The sequence below is a fragment of the Diabrotica virgifera genome, chromosome 1, assembly GCF_917563875.1.
Source record: "Diabrotica virgifera virgifera chromosome 1, PGI_DIABVI_V3a".
Taxonomy (NCBI): domain Eukaryota; kingdom Metazoa; phylum Arthropoda; class Insecta; order Coleoptera; family Chrysomelidae; genus Diabrotica; species Diabrotica virgifera.
The window spans coordinates 106,662,284-106,675,746 of NC_065443.1; the positions used below are offsets into that span (position 1 = coordinate 106,662,284).

Here is a 13,463-nt window from a genome sequence, read left to right on the forward strand (position 1 = left end):
ATAAAAATGTTAAAATAACATTTTTGATCACATACTGTCTTTTTGTTTATGAAAACAGCATGTAGATTTGGCATTGACAAGTGCATTTTCTTTGACGTTGGATTCAGGGAAATAAATTAAAATTAAATTTGAATGGTTTTAACACCAAAAGTATATTTCATAATATGTAACAATTTTTAACAAAACTTGTAAAAAATATAAAAAAGTGATACCGATTTATTTTATGTACATAAAATGATTATCAAATTTACTCTCCTTGGTTTTTTAAAGCATCTAGGGGAACAATCTTAAGCTTGCTGTCTCCGTCACCGTGAAGTGTAATTCCGAACGATTCTAAAACACTGGATGATACAGTTCCTTTTTTGTGTAGTCCTGCAATAAATTTCTGATTTTCTGGATTATTCTCACAAAAGTTTCTGATAGCAAAGATACACCATTGTATGATAACTATTTGCTGTTAAGGAATGAATAAAAGACATCAATAATGTATGCAATTTTGTAGTTGAACAAAATTCACAGTTGATTAAAAATCCATAAGGAAAAAATTTCCTGTAGCTGGCTGTATATACCATTAATTATAAAAACTGAAGAAAAAAATGTTATGTGTAAAAGGTATAATTATTTGAAAACCTCAATAAAGGGCTACATTAAAAAACAGAACGTTTTCGCTCTAAAGAGAGCATCATCAGTGTTCTAAGCAAGCTCTACATGCTAAGCCACCAAAAATACATGGATTAAAACCCTTGAAATATCGACTAAAAGTCTTACATTGACGTGTTGTATATTAAATCCAGGCGATGGATGAAATCTAGAAGGATACCTCAAAGCATCATATGATTATTCCACAAGCATGTGGGTGGTTGAGTCGATTTCTCTGTCTTCACAAAGAGAAGGGTGAAGCTTGGCTTGTTGGCTTTCACAAACATTTTCACAACTTGAGGAGGAAACAGGTAGTCTGGGTCTTCGAATAAATGAAGAGACGACAAAATATATGCTAGTAACTAAAAATCTACGACCAAGAGTTAGGCAGAACATAACTATCAATGACCACAACTTTGAAGTAGTAAAAGAGTTTACTTCATCATGTCTCTTATTTTTACCACTTACAATAATAATTACTTCCAAGTATTTAAATTGTTGAACTCTTGCAAAAGTGTAGTTATCGATCTTGATTTATCTTGTCTTGTTATCTTCTCTTCTAGAGCAGATTAGATATTTTGTTTTTCTTTCGTTAATTTTTACACCTCTTTTCCGTGCTTTATTTGCCAGGATTGTTAGTGCTTCTTTTAATCTCTCCTTATCTCACTTTACAAATACTGATAAATAAAAAAATCTGCAATTGCTAGGTGTGGAAAATAAAAGAATTAATACGAACTAGTGGCATCTGTGAAACAAAACACTGAATCAGAAACCCAGGAATCATGGTCAGAAAGCTAGCATATTAAGACGAACTAAGGAACAATCACAAAATAATGACATGGACCCTGATTAAAAACAATGATATCTTAACTTGTGACACCAAATACTGAAGATCTCATAAAAATCTGAATTCACGAAAACACATTAGAACGTAAAAGTAGTCTCAGTCTTCTATTGGGACCGTACAAGTTCGGAAAAGCGACACCTGGTTTCATAGCTCGGCAACATTTTTCGCACTTTTAATTATATTGGCCAATTATATTAGTCCTGGTTGGTGGATAATTTTCAAGGCCATAGCCCAAAAAAATATAAGAAGAAAAAGTAAGATCGAGGTTATGTTATTAAAAGGTAAACAATTGTATATAGTAAATAAAATTAATTATTAGAATGCAGTGCTACAAGCAAAATACAATTAATTAAATTTACTTTTATATAATAATGTCAATATTGTAGAGCAACATATAATTTTTTTCTTCAATGACAGTAGGTATGAAATATACGTCAATTTGACAATTTTAATTGACAATATGAATTATTTCAGAAAGTTGCAAGATTTCTCCACTATTCGCGCACGATCGTTTCTCGTATCCCTTCCAAGTACTTGCACACCGCGTATAACGAATGTGGGTAAGTACCGCCAGAAAATACAAAAATTCGCAAAGAACAAGAATTACCATCCAGAAAATATTTTAAAACCAATAATGCTAACCCAAAACGTAAACCATTCTTAAGATATATGGATAAACATACTTTATATGTATGCAAATTTTTTAACGCTCGCACAGTAGAACGATTAATTATAATTTGACAATAAAGAAATGAGGAAAGATCCTCCTACTCAGTCGTTTCCTCATTGCTGAGTGTCGTGATTCCCTATAATACGAGCAACTATCTCTTTCCATCGGCTTCTGTCCTGAGCTTCCCTCATGGATTCAGAGAATGTTTTTCCACTGGCTTTCTGTACTTGATCCGTCCATCGAGTAGGTGAGCGACCTCTACTTCTGCGCCCTTCAACGTTTCCCGAAATTATAAGTCTCTCAAGATTATCATCACTTCTTCTTGCAATATGGCCGAAAAATTTTAAGACGGTGGAGAGGCAAATAGAGGAAAGTCTAGTCTGAATATTAAGCTCTTGGAGGATTGAGTGATTTGTTCTGTGTTCCGTCCATGAGATCCGAAGCATTCTTCTCCAGCACCACATTTCAAAGGCGTCAATCCTTTTTCTGTCGTCCGATTTCATTGTTCTTGTTTCGGATCCGTAATTAAATATGGGAAAAATTAAGGCACGTACTAATCTTATTTTGGTGTTCTTCGACAAGGAGCGATCTTTCCAGATTTTCGATAATCGACTCATAGCGTTTTTGGCCATGCCTATTCTCTTACGTATTTCTGTTTCACAAGATCCTGTATTACTGATGTAGAATCCTAGATATTAATTGAACTCGTTAACCACTTCAAACTGGTCTAAGGCTCCTGTAGTCTGAAGTGAATTTGAATAATCTACTATCATAATTTTTGTTTTTTGTTTATTGATCTTGAGATCACATCTATTGCTTTCGGCTTCCACTAGCTGCAGCAGGCTGGACATTTCTTCTTCGGATGCAGTTATTAATGTTGTATCATCTGCATATCTGAGATTTGAGATCTTTCCTGCGATAGAAATACCGCCATTCCATTTGTCGAGTGCTTTTCTCATTATATATTCCCCATAGAAATTAAAAAGACTTGGAGATAGAATACATCGTTGTCGGACTCCTCTACCTATTTTAAAAGGATCGGACTTATGGTTTTAAATTCTTATTCTGGTTTCACTGTTCTCATATAGGCTTTTCACCAGAGTTGACAGATGATCAGAAACCCCTCATCTCATGTAGAACTTTCCACAAAACTGTCCAATTTACACAGTCAAATGCCTTCTGATAATCCAGAAAGCAGATGATCATCGGAATTTTGAGGAAAGATAAAAGAGCCTTAAAAATATGAAACAAAACCAAATAACGGAATAATGAAGTAAAGACTTCTGTTGTATGTTGGTATATAAATTTATTGATTTTTTTAATTATCCACATGGATTATCACAAAACACTTTCGGTCAAAATTGACCATTCCCAATGTGAAACTTGGAAATAAGCAAACCACTTAATTTTAAATCAAAGGATAAAATTTTGACGGATGAAAAATTTGACAATGTGATTATTTACGTCCAGTGTACAGTAGTTGAAACTACACTTTAGAGCAGCGGTTCTCAATCTGTGGTACATGTACCACTGGTGGTACATTTCATTATTTGTGGTGGTACACAAAACACAAAACAGCCAAAATCAGCACCACTATTATAGTTAATCAGATCATTCAGCTAGATAGGTATTTCAGTCAGGTGGTACCAAAAATAATAAAAAGTATTTGGTGGTACATGACTCAAAAAGATTGAGAACCGCTGCTTTAGAGCAAAATAATCGACTCACTTGCTGAATTGTACACGTTAGAAGTCTCGAATTTCCTAAACCTGTTGTCCGATTCGAGTGATTTTTTTAGTATGTACAGCCTTATTATTTAAGAAAATCGATGTAATATTATTATTGCTAGACAGGTAAAGGTCATTTTATACCGGGTGTAACAATCATGGGGTGTTTTTTTTCTTAAACGTACCTAACTTTTTTGTTATCCAACATAAGCAAATGAGTCAAAAAAGAAAATGTTAATAAAGCCTAAGCCTACAATTTTAATTTAAATATTTTTTATATGCTAGAATACTCCACAGGCTGTTCCGAACTTTAAGAAAAAACACAGTATGATTGTTACACCCGGTATAAAATGACCTTTACCGGTATAGCAACAATAATATTCCATCGATTTTATTAAATAATAGGGCTATAACATACTAAAAAAATCACTCAAATTGGACAACAGGTTTAGGAAATTCCACGTGTACAATTATTCAGCAAATGAGTCGATTATTTTGCTCTCAAGTGTAGATATGTTGAAAGGTCTGAAAACCTTTTAGTCTGAAAGATAACTAAATCGTATGGTTGGTTGCCTATCTGTGTGGAAACTAAATGAATGGAAATTAAATTAAATAGAGGTATTCAATTATAAAAAAATAATTAAATCTCCAAGTTGTTATGAAATTAAAATGAATGATGTTAGCTACTGGTAATGACTGAGAAACATTAATAATGTGACATTAATAGTAAAATCCAAAATTAGAAAAAAGAGGAGGAAGCTGTCTGCAAAATACTGAAACTATAAAGCCGTTGTACCTACATATTAAAATGGAAATGAAAATTCAATTGATGGAAATTGAAAAAACAAAATAAAAGAAAGGCATTGATATGGTAACGCTATTTCCAAAACCTGAATCTACTTGTACTAATGGAAAAAGTACATCGCAAACAAACTATAGGTTGAGAATGCCTACAAGAAAGGCAATTCTCTCAATAAGGAAACGGACAATCAAAAACTTTCCTTGAAACACAGAAACGGTGTAAAGTCATTAACTTTATATACCAAACAAAAACTAGTTACGGTACCAAAGACTCACAGTGCACTTGTACCAAATGAGAAAAGCTTTGGTAAAAAATTCCATCAAAGGAACATCAAAACTTTTGAAGAATACAGTATTACATATTTTGAAGAAAACCAGAGAAGGAAATAATGAAACCTCTATACATCTGTAATGACACATTGGTTTCCAGGCTTATAGTCTTGAATTATTTCTTCCTCTAGTCTGTTGATATAATAGAATTTGGATATTTTCTGATGGTTGATGTTAATTTCATATATTTGGATTTTTTCCTACATTTTTTTTGTATTTAATAAAAGGATACAAGGATTGTTAGCATCCATATTACAGCAATCTAAAATAACTGGAATTATCTCTGCTTCACGTGCCTAAAAAAAATAATAATTCTGTATTATCAAAATAACTAAAAAGTAACCTATTTAAATATCTGATAAAGCCCGATTCTCATTAGACGTGCAAGGAACCGGACAGGCAACGGCAACGCACATGCTCGGCAAAGATTGTTTCGAAAATAACGTCGCATGCATAGCCCGTCGCTTGCCGGTGCCAGGCATGCATAGTGTGCCGATGCCTTGCCCATGCCGAGCACTTGCCTTGCATGCTAGTGAGATCAGCCTTTAGAATCCAGATCGATAACCAGGTCAAAATTCAGATCGAACTGTCAGAAATCAGATCCATTACATCAGAATTAATATGAGATACTGAAACATACATTAGAATAGAGGGAAAATCATATTTGGTACAGAATGAAGTCCTGTCTGAATGGACTTATTTGGTACATACTAAAGTTATAAAAAGAAGAAAGAAGGATACCATTACTGAAGGAAATAGGAATAGGGTGAAAGATAACACAACCGGAGTAAAATCAGATGACACTGGACAACTATGAACTGAATTAAAAAGTGTAATTTTAAAAGTTGAAGGCAACCTCAAAATCCAAGACAACTACAAGAAACTCTCCAAGACAAGAAAACGTGGAATATGAAATAAAACATATATTTTTTTAATGTACACAATAAATACATAAAATAAATAAATACACTGTAATATAGTCCACATGGTAGACCAGATAGTCCTAAATATTCACTAAAATCATATACATATTTATCTTAAAACGTTGAAGTGTTTTTAGATGTTATATATCACTATTGTAAGGATATTGTTCAAAAGATACGAGGGGGAAGGGGACTTTTGGATATTACAATATTTACTTTTAATTTATTAGTTTTATTACTTTTTGGAAAGCCCGCTTATCACGTTTTCAGTCCTTACTGCAATCGATTGTGCATTGCCATTAAAAATAAATATGATAAGAAAACTCTCAAATAAAAAATGTAATTACCTCGAGTTTATTATAAATCTGTTTTTTTTTTAGAAAGATTATTAAGAGGATTTAAGTTATTAGTTGAGATAATCTCAAATCGATGTCATTACAAAGATATATACGAATATATAGGTACTACATTTAAATAAACTAAAACTCACCAAATTTTGCATTTCATTATTTTTCCAACACAAATTTCCAATCAGCTGAATCAAATCAGCCTTCAGTCCAAACACAGGATTCTCAGTTTCATCTCCTTGACTGTAAGATAATTTCTGTATAGGCTTAAACATATTATCACCTTCCTTACCTAATTTGTGAAAATTGATCAGCAATGCTGCTGCCGTTACTAAAATATTTTTATTCCGTTGTAATTTCACAATATATTCATCTATACTAGAACATGAGGATATAATTGACAACAGTAACGATACTATTCTAACTTCCTGTTGGGCAGTGTCTGTGTTTATTTTAAAAAATATATCTGGACTCTTTAAAAAGCCACTTACGATTGTATCAATTCCTAAATCCGGTAGGAAATGTTGTATTTTTTTAATCTGGTGTAACCTTAATGTTTCTAATATAATTATTTTATGCCTAATTTCAAAACTGTTGTATAATTCCCAACAAACATTATAAGTAATACATTTGTCAAAAAAGAATAAGACATATTCGATTTCATTATCCTTTTCATCTAATTGGAACATACACTTGATTGAATTTAAATCTGGTGGTACTACTAATGCTGAATAATAAATAAGTGCTGCACTTTCATACAAACACAGCTTGTTTTCTATTATTTTACTAAATACGTCTGAAAAATTTGTATGTACTTTTCTAGTTACTTCGGGATTTGACGATATTAAGTTTGTTAAAAACTGCAATATGATTTTTAGGCATACATTGTGTTGATCTAATTTTTGAATGTAAGTTTTTGTAAATGCTAAAATGTTGGTCTGTTCAGCTACATAATCTTGCGTTGACTTGTTTGTTACACAATTTCTTAAACACCTGTACAGTTCGATAACCAAATTTTGAGCTGCTTCAGTTTGCTCTGAATTCATGTATAAATGCTTTTCCAACAATTGTATGGCACCATTGCTAGCTTGGATCCTAAAAAAATAATAATTGGTAAGATACAGACACATAATATGATACAAATTTTCTATCAACAGCTTCAATTAGCAACCAGATTGTATTATACAATATTGCTACCATACTGTTTGGTGAATCCATAATGTTGATCAAACTTTATGCTTTTATTTTAGTTTATTTTTAGCTGAAATTGGTGAAACACATTCTAATCTATTTAGATTTCTCATTTTCATTGTCCAGGTTTTATATTCATAAAGCACTTAATACGTAGCACTTTAATACTCTTGGACATGTGTTAAGTGGGAGACTTTTATTTAGTAATACAGGCCACCAAATAACACTTTCGATATGGAACGATAAAGAACAGTCCCCTGTGTGGCACGAACTTATTGATAGCATATTCAATGTGCAAATAACACCAAATGGCACTTTCTGTACAGACTGAGAGATAAAAAAGATGCCATGTGGTGGTTTCTGCAGTGAAATTAATGAGTTTTTTGCATGCCAACTTGATACTAGTCAAGAATTTTTCATTGCTCATAATTTAAATATCATTATTCCAATTGCCCAAATATTAAACATGCTTCTGTTCAGTAGATTGTTGTAAAACTTTAGTACTGAACTGATTGCACAATATTAATTTATTTGAAAATCATCCATTTTATTTATTGTGATCTACTATGAACACTAACACATTCACACTTTCTAACACATTGAATGCCGATGACTTAAAAGTTGAGTCACGACACTTTTCACTTACAGGCCGATGACTCAACTCTTGACTCAAGTGCACAGTATGACACAGTATTTGATTCAGTATTGCTTAGGCCTTCAAGAAGTGTTGTGTATTTTATATGTGGTAATCAACTAGTTAACACATATACACACTTTTTTCATACACACTTACCCATTTTACACTAACACGCGAATTTTACTGTCATCATTGCATGTGGTTGCATTTTTAAAGACAATGCTATGATATTTCACATACTATGCTTTTTCTGATGGATATTCTTAAGCCAAAGTTGATTTCATGAAATTGAATGAACTATCTTACAATAAAGTCGTCCCAGAAACGCAACTCATAAATATTGGCAATATCATTTTAAAGTTGTCTACTTTTAACACTCTCACTGCCAAGTGTAACATTAATGTACACTCTGTATTGACAAGCGTGTAACATTAATGTACACAGTCAGATAAAATTAAATTATTAAAAGAATTTTTTTACCAAGCAAAATAAACAAAATTTGTTTAATTTATTAATATTTTGTATTTCGATAACGATTTCTGAAGTGGACGTCAAAACGTCAATAAAGGGTACCCCCCGTTAAGATAGGCAAACTGCCCTCACACTCAGAATTCAATTTTTTAAATTTTTTTACGTTCTGTGCAATTAAAAAATGAGATAACGCGGATTTTTAGCTCGCCACCCCCTTACCCCTCCCCCACAGCCAAAAACGTAGATTTTTAGATTTAATTTTTTTTAGTTGGGTTGTAATTGATCTAAAAATTTCAAAAAATTCACACGTGTAGCTGAGGCTTTTACAAAACATGTCCATTTTTTATGGACCCTTAGGTCGAGTGTACATAACCTCAATTTTTTTTTAACTTTTTTAAAACCTATAACTTTTTTTTGGAGGGGGCTGTAGGTCCAATTTTTTTGGATTTTGTGTACTTTAACAAAAGCTATCTCTCTGATTTTTTTCAGATTTTTCTGTCAGGTGCGCCCTCTTGAAAAATCCGGAAAACTATTTTTTTAGGGGTTTTTAGGGATTTTCTCCATTTTATAGACTGCAACATAGATCAACTCACGGTTTTGTTAATAGATTATGTATAATTTGAAATAATTGAGTATATTAGGATATTTAAAAATTGGGCGAAACACTTTTACACCCCCCAAAAACCATGTTTGTTTAAAGTTTTGTAAGGATTTTTGCGGGTCTAATTATATTTTTTGAGGTCGATACAGCCTGAATATTTTTTTTTTATTTATTTTACGTTCTATATGATTTTAAAAAATTAGGACTCACCGCAATTTTGCCCACTTTCCCTATCCCCCCTTCCCCACAGCCAAATGTCAATTTTTCGACTTTATTTTTTTAAGTCGGTTTGCAATTAAACTATAAATGTTGTTCTGAAGCTATTTCTTTGTGGCATTTTTGTAATTAACTATTCTAAATGGGAAATAAGCCACAATTTAACTAAAAAAGATTTTATTTTCCATCTGTAATGCGATAGAGAGAATTCGATAATCTGTGACGCACTGAAAAAATGGTTTGGGACGATCTATATAAATAGGTCAGACTAAATTAAATTATTAGAAGATTCAAGCAACATTTTTGTTTAATTTATTAATATTTTGTATTTTGACAACGACGTCCGTGGTGGACGTCGAAACGTTAATAAAATCATTTTTTAGTAAAATTGTGGCTTATTTCCCATTTTGAATAGTTAGTAATTATTAAATTATAAATTTCAAAAAATTCACACGCACAGCTGAGGCTTTTACAGAACATCTATTTTCATGGATCCGAAGACCCGAAGGGCGAGTGTACATATTATAACCTCATTTTTTTTGTTTTTTAATAGGTACGTATAACTTTTTTTGGCGATGGCTGCTAATTTTTTTGTGTTTTGTGTATTTTACAAACCATCTACGTTTGGCTCATAATCCACACTGTATGCTTGTCCCGTTAGGTAAATTATTCCGACTAATTTTTTTGCACAAACTTACTCAAAAACAGGTACTTATAACAAATCCACAAGGTGCCAGGCAGTACAGCGGTTGGAAACTTGTTAAAACATTTTTTTAAACGAATTCAAAAAATCAATTTTTTCACTTCAGACAAATTTGTTTTAGATCCTATGGATCAAGCTGAGCAAAAAAAGTATCTTGTGATTTTTCTATAAAATTGACTGTTGTCAAGTTACATGCAATTTCAAATTTGAAAAACGCGAAAATAGCCATTTTCAAGGCTTAATAACTTGATTAAAAATTATTATTATGAAAGCCATAAAGTGACCAACTCAAAGTTTAAAGCCTCCCCTGCAATAGCCTAAAAAAAAATTTTTGTAATTATTTTATTACTAACTATTATTTTTAGTAAGTAAAAATGAGCGCTAAGCATGTATTGAAGCAGACGTCCGCGAGAGAGAGAGAGAGATGTACAATATTCATTGGACGTTTTAAAAAAATATCGATTGGAAGTCAAAAATACGTTTTAAAAAAATAAAAAAGGAATTTTGAGGTTATAATATGTATTGTACACTCGACCTACACGGGTCTATAAAAAATAGATGCATATGTTTTGTAGAAGCCTCATAAAAATTTTAAATTAATTGCAACATTAAACAAAAAAAAAAAAAGAATAAAGAAATTGACGTTTTTGTGGGGGCAGGGGGAAGGGGTGTTGAGCTAAAAATGTGATTAGTCTTATTTTTTAATCACATATAATGCAAAAAAATGAAAAAAAATATTCAGGCTGTATCGATCTCAAAAAATATCATTAAGCCCGCAAAAACCCTTACATAACTTAAAAAAACATGGTTTTTGGGGGGTTTAAAGGTGTTTTGCCCAATTTTTGATAATCTTTAAATACTCATTTACTTTAAATTATACATAATCTATTGACAAAGCCTTGAGTTGATCTATGTTGCAATATATAAAATGGAGAAAATTACTTAAAAACCCCCTAAAAAAATAGTTTTCCGGATATTTCAAGAGGGCGCACCTGACAGAAAAATCTGAAAAAAATCAGAGAGATAGCTTTTGATAAAGTACACAAGATCCAAAAAAAATTGGACCTGCAGCCCCCTCCAAAAAAAAGTTATAGGTTTTAAAACAGTTAAAAAAAAATTTGAGGTTATGTACACTTGACCTAAGGGTTCATAAAAAATGGACATGTTTTGTAAAAGCCTCAGCTATACGTGTGAATTTTTTGAAATTTTTAGATCAATTACAACCCAACTAAAAAAAATTAAATCTAAAAATCTACGTTTTTGGCTGTGGGGGAAGGGTAAGGGGGGTGGCGAGCTAAAAATCCGCATTATCTCATTTTTTAATTGCACAGAACGTAAAAAAATTAAAAATATTGAATTCTAAGGGTGAGGGCGTTTTGCCTATCTTAACGAAGGGTATCCTTTAATTTCCAACTTAAATTGTGGCTTATTTACATATTTCCCAAGTAAAATAGTAAATTGCATAAGATGCCACAAAGAAATAGCTTCATAGCAATATTTTATTTATTTCATTGCATTCATTGTTTCCTGAGTTCAACAGAGTTTGAGTATCTTCTAGACTCCCTGCCATTATGGTGGTATAATCAGTGCATGTGATGTTAATATAAACAGATTCTGCTACGATTATTTTTTAACAATAGTTCAAACATTGATTCAGAGTAGACATCAAACCATAGACATATAATACCTACCTAGACTGTACACTGCAATTCACAATGTTGAGTCACAAAGACAACCTTTTGTGGATTTCGGCTGAACTAGCTTTGAGGGTGTTTTCAATGTCAAACGCTGAGCGCACTTGAAACAAGTAGGTTATATTCATTATTGACTTTTATACTGAATTCGCTCTACCGAGATTCACTTTGACACATTCGGAATAGGAAACATACAACATAAAAATTCCTACATCACACTATTAACTGCTAAAATCAACTTAATCAACTATCAACTATACAAATCAACTATAATTGCCCGTTGATAAATAAATAAATTAATCTTTTATTAAAAAAAAAAGAATTATTAAAAATAGTGGGAGTGTCCCACTATTTTTTAAAAAATTTTGCGGAGTTTATTTCTACAAAATATTTTTATTTTGTACAATAAATAATTTTCTCATTTGTTATCAATACATTATAATGGTGTAAAATAAATAATTATTGATTGGCGTACGGTTTATGTTATTTTTATGTCTGTTTACTATTAATAATATTGGCCATGAGCAGGTGCGTTGTTTGTGTAGTAATTTCCAGTCACTTCTGACAACTGAACTTTCCAAAAAAGAAATTACTAACGTCAGTGTCAAAGTGAATCTCGATAGAGCGAATTCAGTATACATGTTTTTTTTTACAAATTTTATATACAACATTTTCGCCAACTTTTATTGAAACGTGAAGATTCCATGTTAATCATTTTATATTACCCAATAATTAATTTAAAACAAGTAAAAATAAATAATTAATATTACCTACTTGTTTCAAATGCATGTGCGATCAGTGTTTGACATTGAAAACAACCTCAAAGCTAGTTCCACTGAAATCCACAAGAGGTCGTCATTGTGACTTAACACTGTGTATCTAAAAGGGTATGTATTTTCGGTTAACTATTTTCGGGTGTAATTTAGGGTAGGCAGCTCTTTCTAATCAGCAGGCAATCAATCAAACTGGCAGCAGTAGGAAAGTCATGTGGTCAATAAACCCAACATCACTGGATAAACCTCATCGATTAGAAAGAGATGCCTACCCTAAGTACAAACACTTTTCTCTATCGCACTTAATGAAAATTGGTTAGTTACTCTTAACAACACATGGTTTTCCTTTTCCTTTACATTCCAACAGACTTTAAATATTATTTTTTAATGGGTCATTCCAAAACAGAACTATTAAAGCATGGAAAATTATTTTGCTGCACATATTACCTTACCTATAAAAGGATCCATTTAACCTAGGTACAAAAGTTTCTTTAATATGATCTACAAAATGTTCCTTAGATGTAGTCATACTGTCTGTAACATCAATAAACTTAATGTCATCCTGTGTGTTATACTTAAAATACAGCACTTCCATTATACTATCCTTATGTTTAATAGAGTTTTACACTTGAATTAGTCTTATTATTGGAATTGGAAAACATATGACACAATCAAAATTTGCCATAAATAAAAATAAAAACATAGGATTCCCAGGAAAATCAGTGCGATGTAAAATAGGTTATTAATGTCTACTTTCTACTTCTACGCTTAACGATGTCTTGACTGTTACTATATGATTATACAGTTATATAATATGAATTTATTTGAGCATTTTCTCTATTTATATATTTCAATTTAAGGAAAAATAATATTTTTTAAATATTTTTAGCAAA

General features: G+C 31.6%; 1 protein-coding gene across 2 annotated transcripts; it reads right to left on the reverse strand.

The window, feature by feature from the left end:
* Positions 1–133: 133 nt before the first annotated feature.
* On the reverse strand, positions 134–13,361 carry LOC114325445 (ataxin-10). Of its 2 annotated transcripts, none has more exons than XM_028273518.2 (4): positions 13,023–13,361; positions 6,428–7,379; positions 5,247–5,310; positions 134–447 (listed from the first exon to the last, which is right to left on the reverse strand). In XM_028273518.2, exons 1-4 carry the CDS (start codon positions 13,163–13,165, stop codon positions 248–250), a joined length of 1,359 nt encoding a protein of 452 aa, XP_028129319.1. In that variant the 5' UTR covers positions 13,166–13,361; the 3' UTR covers positions 134–247. The 2 variants fall into 2 exon arrangements, with proteins under 2 accessions (XP_028129319.1, XP_028129320.1); XM_028273519.2 differs by lacking the exon at positions 13,023–13,361 and adding an exon at positions 11,795–11,950.
* Positions 13,362–13,463: the final 102 nt, after the last annotated feature.